This window comes from Callithrix jacchus, chromosome X (genome assembly GCF_049354715.1).
Source record: "Callithrix jacchus isolate 240 chromosome X, calJac240_pri, whole genome shotgun sequence".
NCBI classification, from domain to species: Eukaryota; Metazoa; Chordata; class Mammalia; order Primates; family Cebidae; genus Callithrix; species Callithrix jacchus.
The window spans coordinates 67,959,610-67,985,653 of NC_133524.1; the positions used below are offsets into that span (position 1 = coordinate 67,959,610).

The 26,044-nt window shown below is 36.8% G+C and overlaps 1 protein-coding gene across 2 annotated transcripts in view; it reads right to left on the bottom strand.

Annotated features, from left to right (window-relative positions):
* The window catches only part of TEX11 (testis expressed 11), a 359,673-nt gene that overhangs the window by 131,665 nt on the left and 201,964 nt on the right, over nucleotides 1-26,044 (bottom strand). For both annotated transcript variants that reach the window (XM_035288474.3, XM_078362393.1), the window contains exons 15-16: nucleotides 19,206-19,291; nucleotides 10,603-10,740 (exon numbers count right to left, since the gene is read on the bottom strand). In XM_035288474.3, coding sequence (XP_035144365.3) covers nucleotides 10,603-10,740; nucleotides 19,206-19,291 — 224 coding nt within the window. The remainder of the gene's footprint in view (nucleotides 1-10,602; nucleotides 10,741-19,205; nucleotides 19,292-26,044) is intronic.

A 26,044-nucleotide genomic window follows, 5' to 3' on the forward strand; every position in this document is an offset into this window, starting at 1 on the left:
GAAAAAATTTTCGCAGTCTACCCATCTGACAAAGGGCTGTTATCCAGAATTTACAAAGAACTCAAACAGATTTACAAGAAAAAAACAAACAAGCCCATTCAAAAGTGGGCAAAGGATATGAACAGATACTTTACGAAAGAAGACATATATGAGGCCAACAATCATCTGAAAAAATGCTCATCGTCACTGGTCATCAGAGAGATGCAAATCAAACCACATTGAGATACCATCTCACGCCAGTTAGAATGGCGATCATTAAAAAATCTGGAGACAACAGATGCTGGAGAGGATGTGGAGAAAAAGGAACACTTTACACTGTTGATGGGAGTGTAAATTAGTTCAACCATTGTGGAAGACAGTGTGGCGATTCCTCAAGGCCTTAGAAATAGAAATTCCATTTGACCCAGCAATCCCATTACTGGGTATATATCCAAAAGACTATAAATCGTTCTACTCTAAGGACACATGTACACGAATGTTCATTGCAGCACTGTTTACAATAGCAAAGACCTGGAATCAACCCAAATGCCCATTGATAATAGACTGGATTGGAAAAATGTGGCACATATACACCATGGAATATTATGCAGCAATCAGAAATGATGAGTTTGTGTCGTTTGTAGGGACATGGATGAATCTGGAGAACATCATCCTCAGCAAACTGACACAAGAACAGAAAATGAAACACCGCATATTCTCACTCATAGGTGGGTGATGAAAAATGAGAACACATGGACATAGAAAGGGGAGTACTAAACACTGGGGTCTATTGGGGGGAAATGGGGAGGGCCAGTGGGAGGGGGAGGTGGGGCGGGAGAGCCTGGGGAGAAATGCCAAATGTGGGTGAAGGGGAGAAGAAAAGCAAAGCACACTGCCATGTGTGTACCTACGCAACTGTCTTGCATGCTCTGCTCATGTACCCCAAAACCTATAATCCAATAAAAAAATTAAAAAAAAAAAAAGAAGTTAACCCCCAAAAAAAGATCTTAACTGTCTCCAAATTGATCTATAAATTCAATGTAATCTCAATCAAAATTCCAGCAAGCATTTTTGTAGAAATTGACAAGCTAATCTTATAATTTAAATAAAATATAAATAATCTAGAATAGACAAAATGATTCCAAAAAAGAACAAAGTTAAGGATTTGCACAGCTTAACGTTTCTACTTACTATAAAACTACAAGAGCCCGAACAGCCACGTCAATTCTAAGCAAAAAGAACACAGCGGGGGGCATCACACTACCGGCTTTCAAACTATACTATAAGGCTACAGTAATCAAAACAGCATGGTACTAGTACCAAAACAGAGATATAGATCAATGGAACAGAACAGAAGCATCAGAGGCAACACAACATAGCTACAACCATACAATCTTTGATAAACCTGACAAAAACAAGCAATGGGGAAAGGATTCCCTGTTCAACAAATGGTGCTGGGAAAACTGGCTAGCCATGTGAAGAAAGCAGAAACTGGACCCCTTCCTGACACCTTACACCAAAATTAACTCCAGATGGATTAAAGACTTAAACATAAGACCCGGCACCATAAAAACCCTAGAAGGAAATCTAGGCAAAACCATCCAGGACATAGGAGTAGGCAAGGACTTCATGAACAAAACACCAAGAGCATTGGCAACAAAAGCCAAAATAGACAAATGGGACCTAATGAAACTCCACAGCTTCTGCACGGCAAAAGAAACAGTCTCTAGTGTGGATTGGCAACCAACAGAATGGGAAAAAATTTTTGCAGTTTACCCATCTGACAAAGGGCTGATATCCAGAATTTACAAAGAACTCAAACAGATTTACAAGAAAAAAACAAACAAGCCCATTCAAAAGTGGGCAAAGGATATGAACAGACACTTTACTAAAGAAGACATATATGAAGCCAACAATCATATGAAAAAATGCTCATCGTCACTGGTCATCAGAGAGATGCAAATCAAAACCACATTGAGATACCATCTCACGCCAGTTAGAATGGCGATCATTAAAAAATCTGGAGACAACAGATGCTGGAGAGGATGTGGTGAAAAAGGAACACTTTTACACTGTTGGTGGGAGTGTAAATTAGTTCAACCATTGTGGAAGACGGTGTGGCGATTCCTCAAGGCCTGAGAAATAGAAATTCCATTTGACCCAGCAATCCCATTACTGGGTATATATCCAAAAGACTATAAATCGTTCTACTCTAAGGACACATGCACACCAATGTTCATTGCAGCACTGTTTACAATAGCAAAGACCTGGAATCAACCCAAATGCCAATCAATGATAGACTGGTTTGGGAAAATGTGGCACATATACACCATGGAATATTATGCAGCAATCAGAAATGATGAGTTCGTGTCGTTTGTAGGGACATGGATGAATCTGGAGAACATCATTCTCAGCAAACTGACACAAGAACAGAAAATGAAACACCGCATATTCTCACTCATAGGTGGGTGATGAAAAATGAGAACACATGGACACAGAGAGGGGAGTACTAAAATCCGGGGTCTATAGGGGGGAAAGGGGAGGGCCAGTGGGAGGGGAAGGTGGGGAGGGATTGCCAGGGGAGGAATACCAAATGTGGGTGAAGGGGAGAAAGCAAACAAAACACACTGCCATGTGTGTACCTATGCAACTGTATTGCATGCGCTGCACATGTACCCCAAAACCTAAAATGCAATAAAAAAAAACTACAATGGTCAAGAGAATGAGCTCTTAGCATAAGAATATGTACTTAGAACGAATGAAATATAACACAGTCCAGAAACAGATTCAAACACTTATGACCAATTGATTTTTGACAGAAGTTCCAAGGTAATTCAATGGGGAGATGGTAGTCTTTCAATATTGGTGCTTGAATAGTATGGTGTCTATATGGAAAAAAAAATGATCTATTTCACACACACACACTCTCCTAAGATAAATCATAGACCTAAACACAAAAGCAAAAAGTATAAAATCTTTAGAAGAAAGCATAGAGGAAATTTTTTTGACATTTTGATATAGGCAAAGATTTCTTTGATGAGACACACAATAAGACATAAACCATAAAAGAAAAATACAGTAAATTTGATTTCATTAAATTAAAATGCATAACACACCTAGTAGAATAGTTAAAATTTAAAAGGTTGGAAATACCATATGTTGACCAGGATGTGAATGAACTAGCATTCTCATTCATTGTTGGTATGCTGGTAGGTATGTATAATGGTACAACTGCTTTTGAAAACAGCTTGACAGTTTTCTTATAAACTTAAAAATACACTAATCCTATGACCCAGCAATTTCACTTCTAGAAACTTTCGTTTCTCCAAAGAGAAACCAAAACAAATACCCACACAAAGACCTGTACTTGAATTTTCATAGTAGCTTTATTCATAATAACCTCAAACTGGAAACCACCAAAATATCCATTAGCAGATGAATGTATAAACAAATTGTAGCATATCCACACAATGGACTACTACTCAGCAATAAAAAGAAACTATTGCAATGTTTAATAACAAGGGTGATTTTCTAACATTCTAAAATTGAATGAAGAAAGTCTGATTTTAAAAAATAAATTCCATTTATATGAAACTCTAGGAAAGATAAATTTAACCTATAGTGATAGAAAGCATACCAGTCATTGCCTGGGGCTGGGAGTGAAGGTGAGGATTGACTGGGAAGGAATACAAAAAAATCTCTCAGTATTCTGAGAGATTCTACGTGTAGACCATGGTAGTGGGTTAATCTGGGGTATAAATTTGTCAAAATAATCAAACTATATCTAAAATGAATACATTTTTGTATGTAAATTATGTTTTGATAAAGTCATTTTTAAATAAATTAGTAATGACTTGTAGGGGTTCCTTTAGTTTTAAAATTCAATGAATAATGAGCTTAGTCTCCCAGAAAATCCTCTTTGACTATAAAAATTTTATCAGGTTATACTGATATTTTAGAAAAATGTGGGTAGAAGATACCTCAAAGTTCTCTTAGTCAAAAAAATTCTTCTGATGCTTACATCTCCTCTATGACATCTACACCAAGTAGTCATTTAGTCTTTACTTAAATATATTAAAAAAAAAAAAGAATTCACTATATTTTAAGAAAATCCATTTCAGTGTTTTGGTAGGTCAAATAATTAGAAAGGGTTTCCTTATGATAATCCAAAATCTCACTCCTTTTAGGTCTCACCCATGGAAACACTCATGAAATAAATTTAATTTCTTTACTCCCTGACAGCCATGGAAATATTTAAAGAAAGCTATCATATTTCTCCAAAATCTTCCATTTCCCAAGTTTAACATCCATACTTCTTTTAACATTCTTCAAATAAGTTGGTTTTTAGTGCTCTCACCATCCTGAGTGCCTTCCTCTTGGCACACTTGGGTTTGTCGATATCCTCCTTCAAAAGCAGTGCCCCTCAATCCAATACAATACAGATGCTCCTAAACATATGATGAGGTTACATCCCAATAAACCCATGGTAAACTAAAAATTTCCTAAGTAGAAAGTAAGTTTTCAACTTACAATGGGTTTATTCAGACATAAATAACCCCATGGTAACTTCAGGAGCTTACTGAATGAGTATTGCTTTCATACTATCGTAAGATTGATAAATCCTAAATTGAAGCTTTGTAAGTGAAGGGCTGTCTAAACAGTTGTTCCCTGGACTCTGTAGAGGATTGGTACCAGGATACCCTCGGATATCACAATCTACAGATGCTCAAGATCCTAATACTAGTTGCTTATAACCTACACACATCCTCTTGTATACTTTAAATCATCTCTAGATTACTCACACCTAATACAATGTAAATGTTCTGTAAATAGTTGTTACACTGTATTGTTTTATATTTGCATTATTCTTTACGTTGTATTGCTGTTTTTTAAATTGTATTTTTCTTCAGAATATTTTCAGTCTGTGGTTGGTTGAATCTGTACTTCAGATATATTCTAACCAGAGGAGAATAGAGGGTGATTGCCACCTTTTCTCCTTCTATACCTTAAATCTCAATTGAGTCAACCTAATTTGAGTAAACTTTCTTGGTATTTTTAGTTTGTGCAGTGTTTACAGTCAATAAAATGTACCAAGTGATTCACATGTGCTGCTGCTAAAGCCAAATTTTATCTATTCTGTTCTTGTACAATTGGTTTTGGGAATCCAATTATACTATAGGATGTTTTGTCGTTTCCTGTTTGTCTTCATCTTGCTAAAATAGGCTCATTATATCAGCCTATTAAGGTCCCTTCAGATCTGACTCTATCTTCTTTTTTTTTTTTTTTTTTTTTTTGAGACGGCATCTCACTCTGTCACCCAGGCTGGAGTGCACTGACATGATCTCGGCTCACTGCAACCTCCACCTCCCAGATTCAAGCGATTCTTCTGCCTCAGCCTCCCGAGTAGCTTGGACTCCATGTTCAGCTAATGTTTGTATTTTTAGTAGAGATAAGGTTTCATCATATTGGCCAGACTGGTCTCAAACTCCTGACTTTGTGATCCTCCCTACTCGGCCTCTGAAAGTGCTCGGATTACAGGAGAGAGCCACCGTGCCCGGCCCAGATATGACTCTATCTAACAAATCAATTACTCTTTTTAGCTTCACATCATATGTACATTCAATCAATAGTCACAAAAACCCTCATCTATATATTCCTATTCTAAGTTCATATGGTATATACCATACAATAATGCTTGATTGTACAGTATTTTATTACTCTCTACTTATTTTATATACATAAATATTGTTTCTGCATTTATATTTCAGGCTCATCTATAGAATAGATCATGTCTTCTACTTACTCTATAGTGCTTGGCACATGTTAGGCATTCAATATTTGTTGACTTGAAATCTCAATTAGGGTATTTTTACAGTATAGCTGCATCAAATGTGTCACACCTAACCTTCATCTTATGTTTCTTTAGTGCTTTTTTTTTTTTTAAATCCATATAGATGCATTTGTGGGAAAGGTACATCTACCTGAGAATTACAAAATAACCTCAACATCAGTCGATCACAAGCCGATGAAGTACAAACAGAGGCCACAGTGCCATCTAGTGAGTATAACTAGTTTACATCTGCTGATCACAAGCTCATTTTCAGTCCTGTAACAGAAGGGCATGATTTTTTGAAGTTTATATGGTAAAGAGAAACAATATATAACCAGTACGTGAGACATAACTGTCCTCCCCACACTCAAAAGAGAAAAGAGCTGAGCTGGAGAAAGTTATAGTGGGATGATTTTTTAATACTATACTCTCATTCGGTTCTGATAATCAAAGAGCACTCATAGATTTTAATCACTATTAATTTCCAATTATGCATAAAGCAAGGAGAGAAATAGCATGAGAAAACGGAATTACTATTATCAGAGAAAGTTGTTTGATAGGTATTTATTGCGTTTCTATAATTATTTTTAATCTAATGAGCATCTACTATGCATTAGGCACTATGCTGGGTACAAGGGCAAATAAAGATAACGTTTGGTCCCTGTCCTCATGGAGGTGGCAGTCTAATAGATGACTACAACAGGTATAGAAACAACTATAATACAATGCAGAAAATAAGTATCTAGGGATAAACAGAACTGTTACAAAGTCTTGGAGGAAAGGCAAGACAAGGAAATTTCCTCAGGAAGCTAAGAATGCCATTAAGAGCTAGGCTTTGAAAAGGGGAATTTTAAAGTGTAGGGACATAAAAAACAGGTAATTTGCAATGAAGAAGCATGAAAAAATATACTGAGGTAGAAAGCATAGATCATGGGTAGAAAGCAGCAAGTACTCCAGTTGAGGACAAACATAGTATACAAGGAAATAAACCAGAAACAGTTTCCATGAAAGTAAGTTGTTATAAAGCCAGGAAGCCCCTTGGCATGAGTCTACATCCCTTTGACTTCCTGCTACATTTTGATCAAGCACAAAGCCCTCACCAGAAGCCAAGGAAATCCAGTACCATGGCCCTTGAACTTCCCAACCTGCAGAATCATAAGCTAAATAAACCTATTTTCTTTATAAATTAACTCAGTCTTAGGTATGCTGTTACAGCAATATGAAACAGACTAAGACACCACTACTTCCCTGGTCACATCTCCTAATTCCCCCAATGTTCCCTCCACTCCAGTAACAAGGATCTCTTTGCCATTGGTTAAATACCCTAGGGCCTTTGCACTTGTTATTCCCACTGTCTGGAATGCTCTTTTTCCTCAGGTTTCTACTTAAAAACAATCTTCCCAGTGAGGACTTCCTTGACCACCCTATCTAAAATTTCAACTATTCACCCTCCTCTAAAACATTTAATATCACCCTTTCCTGCTTAGTTTTCTCCTTAGCACTTATCAATATTTAATATACCAGGAGTCAACAAACTATAGGCCTTTGGGCAAAATCTGGTCCACCATATTTTTTGTACAATTCATAAGTTGAGAACAATTTTACATTTTAAAGTGACTGAAATAAAAGAATCATATTTTATGATACATGAAAATTACATACAATTCAAATTTTAGTATTCCAAAATGCAGTTTTATTGGAACACAGCCACACCAATTTGCTTACATATTGTCTATGGCTGCTTTCAAGGCACATAATCGCAGAGTTGATTAGTTTCAACACAGACTGTACAGCCTGCAAAACCTAAAATATTTACTGTGGTTCTTTACAGAAAGTTTGTTGACCCCTATAATATAATATAATATAATATTTATTTATCTTTTTATTGTTTGCCTCTCCTAGTGGAAATAATGGGAACAGCAGTTTTTGTCCATGTGTATAAGAGTTTTTATATATTTATTCATTACTATATCCTCAATGCTTAGAACAGGAGACAATAAGTAAATATTTTTGAATGAATGAACACTAGAAAATACAGACAGAAGGCCGGGCGCAGTGGCTCACGCCTGTAATCCCAGCACTTTGGGAGGCCGAGGCGGGTGGATCACGAGGTCAAGAGATCGAGACCATCCTGGTCAACATGCTGAAACCCCGTCTCTACTAAAAATACAAAAAATTAGCTGGGCATGGTGGCGCGTGCCTGTAATCCCAACTACTCAGGAGGCTGAGGCAGGAGAATTGCCTGAACCCAGGAGGCAGAGGTTGCGGTGAGCCGAGATCGCGCCATTGCACTTCAGCCTGGAAAACAAGAGCAAAACTCCATCTAAAAAAAAAAAAAAAGAAAAGAAAAGAAAATACAGACAGAAGTACTTTTGAATTAGAAAGCTTGGCAACAAAAAGAAGGACAGAGAGAACTGAAGTTTGAGGAGGATCACAAAGTTGAAGGAAGGCTTTTGGATAAAGAAGACTTCAAGGTAATTATAGTGACAGGAGAAAGAAACAGTAGAGAATGATTAAACAGCTAGGGTTGAGATCTGCAGAGTAAGGTCCCAGAGAAAGTTACTTCTTTCTCAGAGGAACGAGAAAAGAAAGGATAAGTGAAGAGGAGAGAAATTGATGAAGTTCCCATCAGTGATAAAAGCTCAGTAAATTACACAATAAGATCTTTTGCTAAAACAAAGGAGAAAGCATGGGTGCTTAAGGACAGAAAAAAAAAGTTTTAAAATTACCACTGTAGGAATGAAGAAAGCAGACAATGAAAGTTAACAAAGGTTAGACACTGGCAAGGTGGGATTATTAGAATATGATGGATTGTGTATTTTTTTTCACCTTTCTATTGTTCTTGTGCATAAGAGAATATTCACTGCATATGGAGGGTAACCAATTAAGGTCTGCTAAATTCAAGACAGGAAGGATGAAATGGAGAAATATACTAACGGTCATCAACAAAGTTATGAACATATTCAAAATATCCTTTGGCTTCACCACTAATTTGGCCATAATGATACAGTTACATATTAAATATACACAATTATAATATTCCTGTTTTACTGTTCTCCTATTCTTCCTAACATCACTATTACTACCATTTGAATTCCTAATCATAAACTCAGCCCTATACTAGGCTCTAGGACCAAACTTGACATTAGAGGAGATTTAAGAAGCACTGCTCCAAGTCTCAGAAAACTGTATCTAGTCAACTTGTATTCCTCTTCTGGTCACTGCTTCTCAGTCTGGCTCCCTATGCAGGGCCTCTGCTCTTAAAAACATTTTGATATCCTAGTCCCTTTAGGTTTGGAGATCTACCTTGCTCCTTCTAATCTGTCTGCACACACTCCCATTCCTCAAAGATTTGTATACTGTCTCAGACTCCAAATCTCTGTGATTGAAATCCTGTTCCCTGTGGTTATGCTTATGTGATGCCAACCATCTGCTTGCCTGACTTACAGAATATTTACAACACCTAGATTTCTCTCATTGCCATGCTCTGCTTACCTGCCCTTTTTGGATACCTGATGCCAGCTGCTTGGGTGAGTTGAAGGCAACAATACCTTGTTCATCTCTGTAACCTCAGACACTAGCACAATGTCTGGTACTGTGTCTTTCTTTCCTGATGGCTGATTAGATACCCTCCCTTGGCCTGCAGATGCACCCATTCCCCAACTAGCATGTCTATGTCCAGATATAGGTCCTTCTCAAGCTGCCCGGCCAACTGTGCCATAAATCATGGAAGTTATAAAAGCTCTGTGATTGCCTTCTTTACTGGTCTTTAAGTAAACAGTAGGCAACTACCTTTCTGAAATAGTGCTACCCTGTGCAGAATTAGGTTAACAAAATCTACATGATCATCTTCCTTTAAAGTCTTAAACTGTAGGTAACTATTTTCTGAATCAGTTAAATATTAGCCTGTGAAACACTATGATTAATTAAGTAACATTTCAAGTTCTCTTCCAGGACTGTGAATTTATAATACATGAACTAAATAGCAAATATTTTCTTGAAAGAAAATCTAAACTGTTTAAGTCAGATAAACAATCCTTCAAACATAAATAAACCTTCAAAGATAATATCTGGAATCACTACCCTTAATGACCTATGTGAATGAAGGTTAGACCTGTCATTAAAACTTGAAAGGCAACAAAAAGCTTCATATTTCATTTGGGTCCACACTTGTCTTTCTAGTTCTTTGTCCTTCCAAGAGCCAATACCCCTTATTATGTGCATACAATATGATACCCAAAGGAAGCAATGTTCTAATTGCTTTGGAAAGTATTTACGTTCTATCTTTAAACAAGCTTTTATCTTCTTTACCTTCTAGAATTTTTTCCTGATAAGAAATCAGTTAAAGAACATCTTCTAGGGTGGTTGGAAAGGCAAGAAATAACAACCCAGAAAGTGAAAGAATGGCCACGTCATCCAAGTATTTGCTCTCAATGAATGCCTGACAAAAATGTGTACGTTAAAATTTAGTTTGCTGGAAAGAGCAATATCACAAATGGTTAGTATCAGATAACTTTGTAAAGGAGTTCCAATGATACATTACCTTTCAGAATAGAGTGTGAAAAATAAGGGGTAATAGACTTAATGGTATTCCAAATTCTCCCTTTCTTTGGGAAGTTTCACTCAATGTTTACAGTGTGGAAATCAAGAAAATGTCAATTTGAGCTTGTTCTATATGAAGGAACTCTCGGACATCCTAAACTAACAGACAAAAAGACACAGCATGGCATCTATCTCTCTGTCACTGCACATAAGAACATTTGGTATCTCTGAAAATAGATAAATCAAAGGACCTTATCAAGTTGTTGCAAATTCAGGTAACAGCAAGCCATGTTCCTCTGCAGCTTGGCGAAGTCCACATCCATTTCATTAGGTGAGTAAAACCTCAGAGAATAATTGTACCAGTGTAGGGCATCAGCGTAATTTTGTACCTAAAGTTTAAAAAGAAACAAAAAAAAATCACAGTGATGTCTCTACCCTATCTTTCCCAAGTCACCTCTAGAAACAAATAAAAGATGTTATTGGTATCTTTTTTAGGCAACCAAAACACAATATCCTTTATATTGAGTTCTAAGTGCATTTTATTAGCAGTCTTAGTCAATATGTTTTAGATAAAATGGCAATCAATATTCTTTCTTTTTTCTACACATTAGAAGTTTCACATAGGATGAAGAGTCTTCGAGTGTAGTGAACCACCCCAGAAAACTTAACATCTATTTTAAAAGTTATTAAAACGATAAAAAATTTAAGAGAACACCCATAATTCACCATGCAAATGCAGCTATTTTCATTTATCTGTGTTCAATTTTAACTTTATTCTTTTGTATATTTACCAAGTTGTAATCAAAGCTTATATAAAATTTCATGTTCTATTCTTTCCATTTAATTTTGTACATACTAATCTATGTTGCTATGTAGTCTTCACGGTAATCAATTTTAAGAGATACATAACAATCAAATACATAACAACTTTCTTAATGTGAAATATTTAGTGAATTTACAGGGTTTTTACTATTGTAATTGATGCTGCTGTGTTTTTATACAAAAATACATTTTCTCTCGAGCAACTTTAAAATTTTCAATGGTGAGAAGCTAGCTAGGGAAAATCTGATAGAAATAACTTGGATATTTATTTCTTAATCTAAGAAAACTGAGACTGCTTATAAACCAAGGCAAGCTAAATGACTCCCTCATACCCTATCAAGAAACTTCGTATTTTTCAATTAAGAACAGGAGACATTAGGACCTTCAAGGAATAAAACACCCTTTCCAACTAGAAACAACTGTGCTGAATAGGTAAAACACTGCCTTTGACTATTACATTAGTCATGGTAGATTAGAAATATGTCATACTAGAAATAATCAATTAGAAATCAGATTACATTCCTCTCCAGTGTTGGAAGTGGATGTTTTAAGAAAAGTATTCAGCAGGATCGGAAAATGAGAGGAAAGAAAAAGAATCAATAGAAGAATGGGAATTCTGAAGTAGTTGTTCACCTATTCAGCAAAAAAATAAAGGCCTTCTAAAAGAGAACATCATTCGATTTTGCAGTACCTAACCATAAGACCTAGGTCTCTACATGAGGGATTCTCCTTCCTTCTCTTGGGTCTAATTCTTTGTTTCTCAATCTTTGTTCCCTTTTTTTCTCTTCACATCTTTCTCCTACAAAACCTACCATAACATTTTTGAAAAACAGTTTTATTGAGGCACAACTGACATACAAAAAGCTACATATATTTAAACTGTACAATTGTTTTGACATATATATACATAGCCAAAACCATCAACAGTCAGGGTAGTTAACACATCCATTACAACCCATTTTTCTTTGTAATCCCTCAATCCAGCTCATTCCAGTCTCTCATCCCCGAAACAATTATGAATGTGCTTCATATACTATTAATTTTCATTTTATAGGCTTTTATACAATTGAATCATCTAATATGTATTAATACTTTTTTGCCTGGCCCCTTTCACTCTGCAAAACAGTTTCTAGATTTATCCCCATTACTGCATCTATCAATAGTTCATTCCTTTTTACTGCTAAGTAGTATTTCAATGAAGAACATACCAGTTTGTTTATCCACTAACTTGTCGATGGACATTTGGCTGTTCACAGTTTTTAACTATTATAAATAAAGCTCCTATTAGCTTTTACAGGCAAGTTTTTCTATGGATAAATAATTCCTTTTCTTTTGAGTACATACATAGGATTGAAATGGCTGGATCACATGGTGGGGGCAAGTTTAACATTAGAGAAAACTGCCAAACTATTTTCCAAACAGTTTGTACTATCTTATGTTTCCACCATGAAATTCCAGTTCCTGAACATCTTCATCAGCATTTGGTATGGTTAGCTTTTTTCATTTCAGCTATTCTCAGAATTATGTATTGGGATGTCCTTGAAGTTTTCATTTGCATTTTACTAATGACTCATTAAGTCATCTTTTTTTGTGTGCTTACTGTCATGCATATATCCTTTTCTGGTGAAATGTCTGTTCATATCGTTTGCTAATTTTTGAATTGTTTTTCTTTATATGTTGAGTTTAGAGAGTTCTTTTTATGTTTTAGCTACTAGTTCATTATTGTATACATGGTTTGAAAATTTTTCCCCGAGTCTGTATCTTTTTTCATCCATTAAACAAGATCTCTTCTTTTTGGTATAATTTTCACTTTATTTTCTTCAGAGGATAGCTTTTCTTCACTCCTTAAGGACCAGCTCCTTACATAGGCTTTGGTGGAGGTCACTAAGCAGCACCCACAGCTCTAAATCACGTTTGGAATGTTTGGTCCTTACGGGCTTCACGAGATTGATTCTACTTTGCCGTGAATAGTGAAACTCATGCGGTGATGTAGCTTCACAAACACTTGGGAAGCACATAGACATCAAAGACACTGGCCTCAGAAATGTCCCTGATAGCTGTGGCCTTTACTGTGTTTTGCGGTTTTCTTTTAGTTTTTGAGACAGTATCTTGCTCTGTCACCCAGGCTGGAGTGAAGTAGCATGATCAAAACTCACTGCAGCCTTATACTCCTGGGCTCAAGGGATCCTCCTGCCTCAGCCTCCTGAGCAGCTGGAAGTACAGGTGCATGCTACCAGACCAGGCTAAATTTTTTATTTTTTATTTATGTCGTCTCCCTATATTGCCCAGGTGGGTCTCAAACCCCTAGGCTCGAGCGATCATCCCGCCTCGGCCTCTGAAAGTACTGGGATTACAGGCATGAGCCACCACACTTGGCTTTCTACTATATTTTGAATGATAAACTTCTTAACAGCCCTGTCTTTAGTCACGTATAAGGTACAATTCATGCAGGGATTAGGCTGCACATGGCCATGGCCCTTTCTGGCACAACTGTTGTTCCTTCTTTCTTTGTCAGTCTTGGAGGTGAGGACCTGAGAGTGAATAGAATCTTTCACAGAACAAAAGCTTTTAATTTTCATGAAATAGTTCATTTATTTTTATTTTTATATACGATATTTTAAATTTTTATTTATTTATTTATTTATTTTAGAAACCGGATCTTGCTATGTTGTCCAGGCTGGCATCAAACTCCTGGGCTCAAGCAATCCTTCTACCTCAGCCTCCCAAGTAGCTGGGTACTGGGTACTATAGGTATGTGCCACTGCACACTACTTGTATCATGTTTTTGAGTCAAGTCTAGTAATTCTTTGCCTGGCTTAGATCGTGAAGATTTTCTCCTATGTATATTTATAAAATTTTTATAGTTGCACATTTTACATCTAATTTTGTAATTCATTTGAGTTAACTTTTATATAAAGTGTGAAGTTAAAGTCAAGGGTAATTTTTTTTCTTTTACTATGGATGTTCAAATGTTCCAGCACTATTAGTTTAAAGCACCATTGTTTTCCATTGAATTACTTTTGTGCTTTCTCAAAAATCAGTTGAGTATGTTTTATGGAATTATTTTTTGGTTCTCCATTCTGTTCCATTGATCTATGGTTCTATCTCTCTGATGATACCACACAGTCTAGAGTACTGTAGCTATATAAAGTCTTGAAATTGAATAGGGTGATTCTTTCTGTTCTATTCTCTCTCAGGACTGTTTTGGCTATTATCTTTCTTTTAATTTTAGGTTTAGGGGTACATGTGAAGGTTTGTTACATAGGTAAACCCATGTAACAGGGGTTTGTTGTACATATTATTACATCACACAGGTATTAAGCCCAGTACTCAATAGTTATCTTTTCTGCTCCTCTCCCTCCTTCTGCCCTCCCCACTCAAGTAGACACCAATGTCTATTGTTTCCTTATTTGTGTGCATAAGTTCTTATCATTTAGCTGCCACTTATAAGCGAAAACATGTTATTTGGCTTTTTGATCCTGTGTTAGTTTCCTCAGAATGATAGCTTCCACCTCCATCCATGTTCCTGCGAAAGACATGATCTTTTCCTTTTTATGGCTGCATAATATTCTATGGGGGTATATGTACCACATTTTCTTTATCCAGTCTGTCATTGATGGACGTTTAGGTTGAGTCCATGTCTTTGCTATTGTGAATAGTCCTGCAATGAACATTTTTGTGCATATTTCTTTATGATAGAATGCTTTATTTTTCTCTGGGTATATTTCCAGTAATGGGATTGCTGGGTTGAATGGTAGTTCTATTTTTAGTTCTTGGAGAAATGGCCATCCTGCTTTCCACAATGGTTGAGCTAATTTGCATTCCCACCAACAGTGTGTAAGTGTTCCCTTTTCTCTGCAACCTTGCCAGCATCTATTAGTTTTTGACTTTCTAATAATATGTCTTAGCTATTTTCATTACATTGTTTTATGTATAAATTTTAGAATAATCTTGTTTCTCTATATTTTTCTGATGCTTTTGCTTATAACCAATTTGTATCTTTATGTTGAAAGTACATTTCTTTTAAATAGTACATAAACTTGAGTCTTGCTTTTTTATCCAGTTTGACAATCTCTGCCTTTTCACTGGGGTCTTGAGGTCATTTTCACTTAAAGTGATTTTTTTCACATACTTAGATGTAAATCTATCGTCTTGCTATTTGTTTTCTATTTGTGCCATCTTTTTTGATCCCTCTTTCCTCTTTTTCTGCCTTATTTTAGATTATTTAAATATTTTTATGGTTTCATTTTATCTCATTTTTTGAAAAAAAAAACTTTCTTTTGCTATTTTAATGACTGTTTTAGGGTATATAGTATATATGTTTAACTTATCATAGTCTATCTTCAAGTGATGTTATGCCACCTCACTTATGGTATACTTCCATTTCTCTCTTCTTAACCTATATATTCTTCTCATGCATTTCACTTTTACAGAATACAATGTTATTACTTTTTTTTAAACAGTAAATTATCTTTTAAATAGATTGTAATAATAAAAAAAATCTTATCTATTGCTCATATAATTACCATTTCTGGTATTTTTTATTCTTTTGTATAGATTGATATTTCCATCTGGTATAAATTTCCTTCTGTTCAGAGGACTTCCTTGTAATGTAGACCTTTGAGTGATTAGTTATATCAGCTTTTAAATGTCTGAAAGACTAATTTGTTTTCATTTTTTAAAAAAAGTATTTTTATTATGGTTAAAAAAACATAACATAAAATTGGCCAATCTGCAACTAATCTCCAGAACTTTTTTGTCTAGTAATACTAAACTGAAACTCTATATTCACTAAACAACTCCATATTTTCCCCTCCTCCCAGCCCCCAAAAACCACCATTCTACTTTCTTTCTTTCTTTATTCTTTATTTAAAGACATGAGTCTCTCTCTCTCCATTGCCCAGACTAAAGTGCAGTGGCAAAATCTTGGCTCATTGCAACCTCTGCCTCCTGGGTTCAAGTGATTGTCCTGCCTCAGTCTCCTGAGTAGCTGAGACTACAGATGTGCACCACCACACCTGAAAATTTTTGTTATTTTTACTAGCGATGGGGTTTCACCATGTTGGCCAGGCTGGTCTCGAACTCCTGACCTCAAGTGATCCACCCACGTTGGCCTCCCAAAATGCTGGGATTACAGGAATCAGCCACCGCATCCAGCCCACTCTTTCTTTCTCCACGGATTTGACTACTCTAGGTACCTCATGTAAGTGGAATCATACAGTATTGTTTCTTTTTGTGACAGGCTTATTTCACTTAGCATAATATCCTCAAGGCTCAACCATCTTATAGCATGTATCAGAAGTCCTTGCTTTTTAAGGCTAAGTAATATTCCATTGTTTCAATATACCACATTTTATTTATCCATTCATTTGTTGATGGAACTTGGGTTGCTTCGACCTTTTGGCTGCTAGAAACATTGGTGTGCAAATATCTTGCTTTTAATTCTTATGGATATATAAGCAAAAGTGAAATGCTGCAGCATGTGGTAATATTTTTAATTGTTTGAGGAACTGCCACGCTGTTTTCCATAGTGGCTGCACTATTATACATTTGTACCAACTACTTTCATTTTAAACAATATTTGTGCTTGATACAGAATTTTAGGCTGACAAGTTTTTGTTTTTTTTCATTATTTTAAAGATGTTGCTCCACTGAGTTCTTGCTTGCATTGCTTTCAACAAGAAATCTGATGTTCTCTTTAGTTTATTCCTCTTTGTGTAGGGTGTCATTTTGATCTGGCTGCTTTTAGGACTTTCTCTTACATGAGTTACCATGAGCACTTTGATTATGTGTGTTGGTGTCATTTTGTGTTTCTTGTATTTGGGTTTGTTAAGATTTTTCTATCTGTGCATTTAGAGTTTTCATTAAGTTTTGAAAGATTTATTTTTTCAAATATTTATAATCTCCATCCTCATTTGGGAGTCCCAGTTACCTGTATATTAAGTTACCTAAAAGTGTCCCTCACCTAACTGAATCCCTTTAATTTTTTTCAGGTTTCTCCCCTATGTATTTCATTTTGAATAGTTTCTTTGCTATAACTTCATCAGTCTTTTCTTCTACAATGTCTAATATGATGTTAATACTATCCAATGTGCTTTTCATCCTAAACATAGTTTTCATCTTTAGAAGTTTGATTTGGGTCTTTATATATCTTCGATGCCTCTAGGTAACTTTTTGAATGCATGAAATACAATTATAAGAGATGTCTTCTGATAATGCTAACTTCTGTGTCACTTTTGGGTTAGTATCAATTGATTGCTTATTCTCATTATAGGTTGTTGTGTTTTCGTGCCTCTTTGCATGCTCAGTAATTTTTTTCTCGAATGCCAGACATTGTAAACTTCATCCTGTTGGGTGCTGTACAGTTTTATATTCCTATAAATATTCTTGAATTCTGCTCTGGGAAGCAATTAAGTTCCTTGAGATCAATTTGATCCTTTCACACCATACTTTCATAATTTTTTAGGTAGTTCTGGAGCAGGACTTAGTGTACAACTAATTATTCCCCTCTTCTGAGACAAGACCCTTTTGAGTTTTCTACCCAATGCCCCATAAATTAGAGGTTTTTCACACTAAGTGATAAGAGCAGACCTTATTCTCAGCCCCATGTGTGTGCCAGACACTGTTTCCTCTAATATTTATAGATGGTTATTCTCCTAGCTTCAGGTAATTTTGCTTCATGTACGTCCTCATCAGTACCCTGCTAAACACTAGAAGAAGACCCTCTGATCACTGGTTTGTCCCTCATCTCGCTGAAGCTCTTTTAATTTTTTAAGTTTTTTTCTTTGTGTTTAATTTTGAATAGCTTCTTTGCTCTGACTTCAGGTTTATCAATCTTTTCTTCTACAATGCCTAATCTATGCTATGTGGTCCTCTCCAGAACTTTGTATTATAAATTCTGGCTGCCTTGGTCTCCTCAGACTCAGTTGCATCTCAAATCAGGATGCTTGCCAGGCTCTACTTCAGCTCCTCTTCTTGTGCTATATGTTGGAAACTCAAAGCAGTAAGCTGCACAATTGTAAAGCTCACTTTAATCTTTTCTTTCTTTCTTTTTTTGAGACGGAGTCGTGCTCTGTCACAAGGCTGGAGGGCAGTGGCAGGATCTTGGCTCACTTCAACCTCCACCTCCTGGGTTCAAGTGATTTCCCTGCCTTAGCCTCTTGAGTAGCTGGGGCTACAGGTACATGCCACCATGCCCAGATAATTTTTTCTATTTTAGTAGAGATGGGGTTTCACCATCTTGGCCAGGATAGTCTCGATCTCCTGACCTCGTGATCCATCTGGCTCAGCCTCCCAAAGTGTTGGGATTACAGGCATGAGCCATGGCGCCGAACGAATCCTCACTTTAATTCTTATTTCCTAGAAATAATTCTCCTTCATTGTCTGATGTTCACTGTCAATAAAAATAATTTTTTTCTTTTCATGTATTTTGTCTTGTCTTTTGTGTAGAGGGACTTATTGTCGAATCAAGGATATAAAACAGTCCCTGTGACTACATATTAATTGCAAATGAAAGCATACCACAACTTTTTTTAAATGGTACATCCCATTTGATTTATAAACAAAGGCACACAAATGTGTAATACACAAAGATTAGAAGGAAATATACCAAAACTATAAATAATTGTTCTTTGCTTTAAAAAAAACCTTATCTTTAAGTTTATAGAAAACCTGAACTGTCTGGTAAATTTTTTTCCATTTCTTTATTACATCATAACTTTTTAAAGGGAATAAAACTCTTTCTCAACCCTCATGTTAAAAAAAATTACATTCCTATACCTTAATATCAGCAATGACATTTCCTTACACTGTAAGCTCTCAATAAAAAGGAATCATGTCTTATTATTTTAAAATAAACTTTTATACAATGATCATTAACACTCTACATTATAAATATTAAATAATTATATGGTATCTAAATAGACAGAGTTTATTACAGTATTTGATGCTCTTTTATTTTTATAGTGAATGAACTATTTTTTGTTGCAGTAAAGAAATAATGTAAAGAATGAAAAAGAGATTATTCTCAAACCTCAAAACTACTGGCAGCTTTTCTCCACAGAATGTTGTGTAACCAGATTGTTAATTCTGCTGTCAGTTGTCTTCCTGTTTGGTGAGCTGAAAAAGAAAAAAAAAACAAGCTCTGAAAACAAGAATCTAGATCTATTACATTAAGTAAAGAGTGCTAACTATACCAGGAACCTATAATCTGCAAGTAATGGCTACACACAAAAAAAATTCAGACAGGTTTTCATCATCAATTTTAGGTTTACTACCATAATTGATAATATAATACAATTAGAGTTTGCTAGAATCACAGTCATTCTCCCATCAATCTATGATAGTTTTCCAGCCTAGTCTCTTTTTATTTTCCACATTCCAAATTAGATCATCATCTGGTGCCTTAAATAAGGTTATTGTGAATGAGCAGACAGCAATGCCAGAAATCATTAATAAGAAGTGTTTATACTATTATGTACTAAATAGATCAAATCAAGTTAACAAGAAAGGCCAATTATACCTTAAAGTCTTTGTAAAATACTTTAAGACCATGCTTACACACAAACTTTATTACTTTAAATCTTAACTTGAGTTGATTATTTCTGGTCTAGACGTTTACAGAGTTCAAATACGTAAGCACATTAAGGTTAAGTCTAAACTATAATAGGATTCTGTACCTCCTCTTCTGCCCTTTGGCATAAACTATCAACTTCCACAAAACTCTTGAATAGAACATTAAGGATCTCTGACCCTCAAGCCCAGTCAGCAAATGTAGTTTGTTCCACGACTTACTTAAAAATACTCACATGAGAGTAAACACCTACTAAATGTATCTACTTTCTTTTTTTTAGGGATGTGTGTGAGATGTCTCTCTAACGATGTCCTCTTACACATTGTCTGTATGAAGCAAAAAATGAGAACGAACCCAGCAGTCCATGCCAGGCACTAGATTAACACAGAATCCTCGTTCCTTGTCTGTTTCTGTTCTGAGCAGTTGTCCCTGGGGACAGTGCTGTCCCTAGGGGCGATTTTGACATTGCCAGGAACTTATTTTCTAGTATTGACATGCGCAAGCATTTATGTGTTGAATTTTTTTTTTTTTTAGGTTTTGGGGTACATGTGAAGAACATGCAAGATTGTTGCACAGGTATCTACTTAAAATATTATAATACTTTGAGAGTAAGTGTAAAGTAGTTTCACAATAAAACTTAGTCTGAGTGAAATTTTAGGAAAATGAGTTATTCTGTACAACAAAGTTTTCTGGTTAACTGACAGTTTACTTTCTTTAAATAAATATCACTTTTGAATTTAAAAAGTCAATCTTTTCATGGAAGTTCTTAAACTTTCTAAAAAGTAAACAATCTTCCTAGTTTTTTAAGTACAATTTCACTTTTTCTTAACCACTCAAGGTCAACATTAACAACTTTTTTATTTTATTGTACTATTAATATCACAGTGATACCTTTGGGAGTTTCATACAGTACAGATTGCTGTATTACAACAATTTGAGGCCAGGCCAGGTGGCTCACACTTGTAATCCCAGTACTTTCGGAGGCTGAGGTGGGTGGATCACAAGGTCATGAGTTCAAGAACAGCCTGGCCAACATGGTGAAACCCCGTCTATACTAAAAATATAAAAATCAGCCATCTGTGGTGGCAGGAGACTATAATCCCAGCTACTCAGGAGGCTGAGGCAGGAGGACTGCTTGAACCCAGAAAGTGGAGGTTGAAGTGAGCCAATATAGCACTCCTGCACTCTAGACTGGGCGACAGAGCAAGACTATCTCAAGAAAAAGAAAAGCTGAACCTGTTTTATAAAGTTGGTAGAGTTTTTTTCCTCCCTATAGTCAGGCGACCTGTATACTTCCCTTTAAAACTTGTTTCTATTTGCAAAATTCTACCATTAAAATGCTAAGAGTAGGAAAACCAGATATCCAAGTTTATCGGAACTGAGTCTCAAAATAATTGGTAAATGTCTGAAGGGAGGGTATTATCAGGTAAATATGGTTCTTAGAGATCATCTAGTCAGATAACTTCTTTTAAAAGAATTAATGACTTTGTCTTTATAAAAACATTACTCGTGCTTATAAAAATTAAAACAGAAGGAGGGGTCAAAGATGGCTGATTAGAAGCAGCTCAGGATTGCAGCTCCCAGTGAAAGCGTGGAGGGTGAGTGGATGCCACATTTTCAGACAAATTGTTATTGCCCACAGACAAGGAGATTCCCAGGTGGAGGAGAGCCATGGGTCACCAGCCCGGCTGCTTTGGCTGGCACAGCTGTTCTCTATACACAGTACATGAGTCTGGGCACCATTTTAGATGGCAATTGGATCTCCGGGAAGGCAGATTTGCCCATTAATCTGATTAAAAAGAAAACTGAAACAGGGAGCCAGGCCAGCAGATTCCCCAGCAAAAAAGCACCATGAAACGAATCTGAGCAACACTGTTTCAGCCAACACAATGGGTCACCACACGGGAAATCACACATATCCTGACGCCTTTTCAACAGGTGACTGGAATACCTGGGAGACAGAGTTAACCGTTCAACTTAAAAAAAAAGGGGGGGGCTCTAAGACAGGGAGCCAGGTGATCAGGCTCAGCTGGTCACCACCCCGAAAAAAAAGCAACAATTGGAAATGCTCTGGATTGAGAGTCTCACAGCAAGCACAGCTGAACCTGGGACGATCCAGCTGGGTGGGGAGGGGTGTCCGCCATTACCGAGGCAGTACACCACTACGGAGGTAATTCACCATTACTGAGGCAGCCCGCCATTGCCGAGGCAAACCACCATTGCTGAGGCAGCCCACCATTACAGAGAGAGTCCACCATTACAGAGGTGGGCCACCATTGCCAAGGCAGTTCTAACTATACCCATATAAACAGGACTGCAGAAAAGTTCACACAGCAGCTGGGTGGAGCACACAGCAGCTCAGCAAAACCTCTGTAAGTGGTGACTAGGTTTTAAGTGACTAGGTTGCCTCCTCGCTGGGCAGGGCAGCCCCAAAAAAAACCAGCAGCAAAACAGAAACTCGTAAATAAAGCCCTAACTCCCGAGAAAGAGAACCTGGGGAAAAAAGGGGGGGCGGGGTTACAATTTCTGCTGCAGAAGACTTAAATGTACCTGCTTAGCAGCTCTGAATAAACAAGAAAGCCCACAGCTCAGCACTTGAGCTCCTATAAAGGACAGACTGTCTCCTCAAGCAGCTCCCTAACCCCGTATATCCAAAGAGTCACCTCATAAAGAAGAGCTCAGACTGACATCTGGTGGGTATCCTTCTGGGACAAAGATAGCAGAAGAAGAAACTGACAGCAACCCTTACTTTTCTGAAGCCACTGCAGGTGATTCCCAGGCAAGCAGGGCCTGGAGTGGACCTCAGCAGTCCTACAGCAGAGGGGCCAGACTGTTAGAAGGAAAACTAAGAAACAGAAAGAAATAATTTCATCATCAACAAACTGGACATCCACTCAGAGACCCAATCTGAAAGTCAACAACTACAAAGACGACAGGTGGATAAATCCACAAAGATGAGAAGAAACCAGCGCAAAAAGGATGAAAACACCCAAAACCAGAACTCCTCACCTCCTACAAGGGATCACAACTCCTCACCAGCAAGGGAACAAGGCTGGATGGAGAATGAGTGTGATGAATTGACAAAATCAGGCTTAAGAAGGTGGGTAGTAAGAAACTTCTGCGAGCTAAAAGAACATGTTCTAAACCAATGCAAAGAAACTAAGAACCTTGAAAAACGATTTGATGAAATCCTAATAAGAATAGAAAACTTAGAGAGGAATATAAGTCAATCGATGGAGCTGAAAAACACAACATGAGAACGTCGTGAAGCATGCACAAGTTTCAACAGCTGAATTGACCAAGCAGAAGAAAGGACATCAGAGGTTGAAGATCAACTCAATGAAATAAAACGAGAAGGCAAGATCAGAGAAAAAAGGGTAAAAAGGAATGAACAAAGTCTCCAAGAAATATGGGACTATGTGAAAAGACCTAATCTACGTTTCATAGCTGTACCTGAATGTGACAAAGAGAATGAATCCAAGCTGGAAAATACTCTTCAGGATATGATCCAGGAAAACTTCCCCAACCTAGCAAGGCAGGCCAATACTGAAGTCCAGGAAATATAGAAAACACCACAAAGATATTCCGCAAGAAGAGCAACCCCAAGGCACATAATCGTCAGATTCACCAGGGTTGAAATGAAGGAGAAAATGCTAAGGGCAGCCAGAGATAAAGGTCAGGTTACCCACAAAGGGAAGCCCATCAGACTCACAGCAGATCTCTCGGCAGAAACCCTACAGGCCAGAAGAGAGTGGGGGTCAATATTTAACATCCTTAAAAAAAAAGAACTTTCAACCCAGAATTTCATATCCAGCCAAACTAAGCTTCATAAGTGAAAAAAAAATAAAATCGTTTGCAAACAAGCAAGTACTCAGAGATTTCGTCACCACCAGGCCTGCTTTACAAGAGCTCCTGAAAGAGGTACTACACATAGAAAAAAAAAAAAAAAACCAGTACCAGCCACTCCAAAAACATACCAAATGGTAAAGAGCATCAACACAATGAAGAAACTGCGTCAACTAATGGGCAGAAAAGCCAGCTAGCATCAAAATGGCAGTATCAAATTCACACATAACAATGTTTGTAAATGGGATAAATGTCCCAATCAATAGACACAGACTGGCAAACTGGATAAAAAGCCAAAACCCATCATGTGCTGTGTCCGGGAAACCCATCTCATATGCAAGGATACACAAAGGCTCAAAATAAAGGGATGGAGAAAGATTTACAAAGCAAATGGAGAGCAAAAAAAAGGAGGAGTTACATTTCCTGTCTCTGATAAAATAGACTTTAAAGCAACAAAGATCAAAAGAGACAAAGAAGGACATTACATGATGGTAAAAGGATCAATGCAACAAGAAGAGCCAAAGATCCTAAATATATATGCACCCAATACAGGAGCAGCCAGATACATAAGGCAAGTTCTTAATGACTTACAAAGAGACTTAGACTCCCACACAATAACAATGGGAGACTTTAACACCCCATTGTTAAAACTAGACAGATCAACCAGACAGAAAATTAACAAGGATATTCAGGACTTGAACTCAGACCTGAAACAAGCAAACCTAATAGAAATTTACAGAACTCTCCACCCCAAATCCACAGAATATACATTCTTCTCAGCACCACATCACATCTACTCTAAAATTGACCACATAATTGGAAGTAAATCACTCCTCAGCAAATGCATACCAAACAGTCTCTTAGACCAAAGTGCAATCAAATTAGAACTCAGAATTCAGAAACTAACTCAGAACCGCACAACTTCATAGAAACTGAACAACTGGCTCTTCAATGTTGACTGGATAAACAATGAAATGATAAAGATGTTCTTTGAAACCAACGAGAATGAAGACACAACATACCAGAATCTACGGAACACGTTTAGAGCAGTGTCTAGAGGAAAGTATACAGCAATAAGTGCCCACATGAGAAGGGGGGAGAGATCTAAAATAGACACCCTATCATCAAAATTGAAAGAGCTAGAGGAGCAAGATCAAAAGAACTCAAAACCTAGCAAAAGACAAGAAATAACTATGATCAGAGCATAACTGAAAAAGATAGAGACACGAAAAACCCTTCAAAAAATCAATAAATCCTGAAGCTGGTTTTTCAAAAAGATCAACAAAATAGACAAACCACTAGCCAGATTAATAAAAAAAAGAGAGAATAATCAAATAAATGCAATTAAAAATGATAAAGGGGATATCACCACAGATTCCACAGAAATACAAACCATCATCAGAGATTATTACAAACAACTCTATGCACATAACCTAGTAAACCTGGAAGAAATGAATACATTACTGGACATCCTCCCAAGCCTAAACAAGCTATAAGTCGAAACCATGAATAGACCAATTACAAGGTCTGAAGTTGAGGCAGCAATTAAGAGCCTACCACCCAAAAAAAAGCCAAGGTCCAAATGGGTTCACAGCCGAATTCTACCAGACATACTAGAAGGAGCTGGTACCATTCCTTCTGAAACTATTCCAAACAATCCAGAAAGAAGGAATCCTTCCCAAATCATTTTATGTGACCAACATCATCCTGATGCGAAAACCCGGCAGAGACTCAGCAAGAAAAAATAACTTCAGGCCAATATCCATGATGAACATAGACGTAAAAATCTTCGGTAAAATACTGGCAAACCAATGCAACAGCACGTCAAAAAGCTCATCCACTATGATCAAGTAGGATTCATCCCAGGGATGCAAGGCTGGTTCAACATACACAAGTCTGTAAACGTAATTCACCAAATAAACAGAACCAAAGACCAAAACCACATGATTATCTCAATTGATGAGAGAAGGCCTTTGACAAAAGTCAACAGCCCTTTATGCTAAAACCGTCAATAAACTAGGTACTGATGGAACGTATCTCAAAATAATGCAAGCTATTTACGACAAACCAACAGCCAATATCATACTGAATGGGCAAAAACAAGAAGCATTCCCTTTGAAATCTGGCACTAGACAAGGATGCCCTCTCTCACCACTCCTATTCAATATAGTACTGGAAGTTCTAGCCAGAGCAATCAGGCAAGAAAAAGAAATAAAGGGTATTCAAATCAAAAAGGAGGAAGCCAAATTGTCTCTATTTGCAGATGACATGATTGTATATCTAGAATACCCCATCGTCTCAGCCCAAAATCTCCTGAAACTGATAAGCACCTTCAGCAAAATCTCAGGATACAAAATCAATGTGCAAAAATCACAAGCATTCCTACACATGAAAAACAGACTTAAAGACAGCCAAATCGAGAGCAAACTGCCATTCACAATTGCTACAAAAAG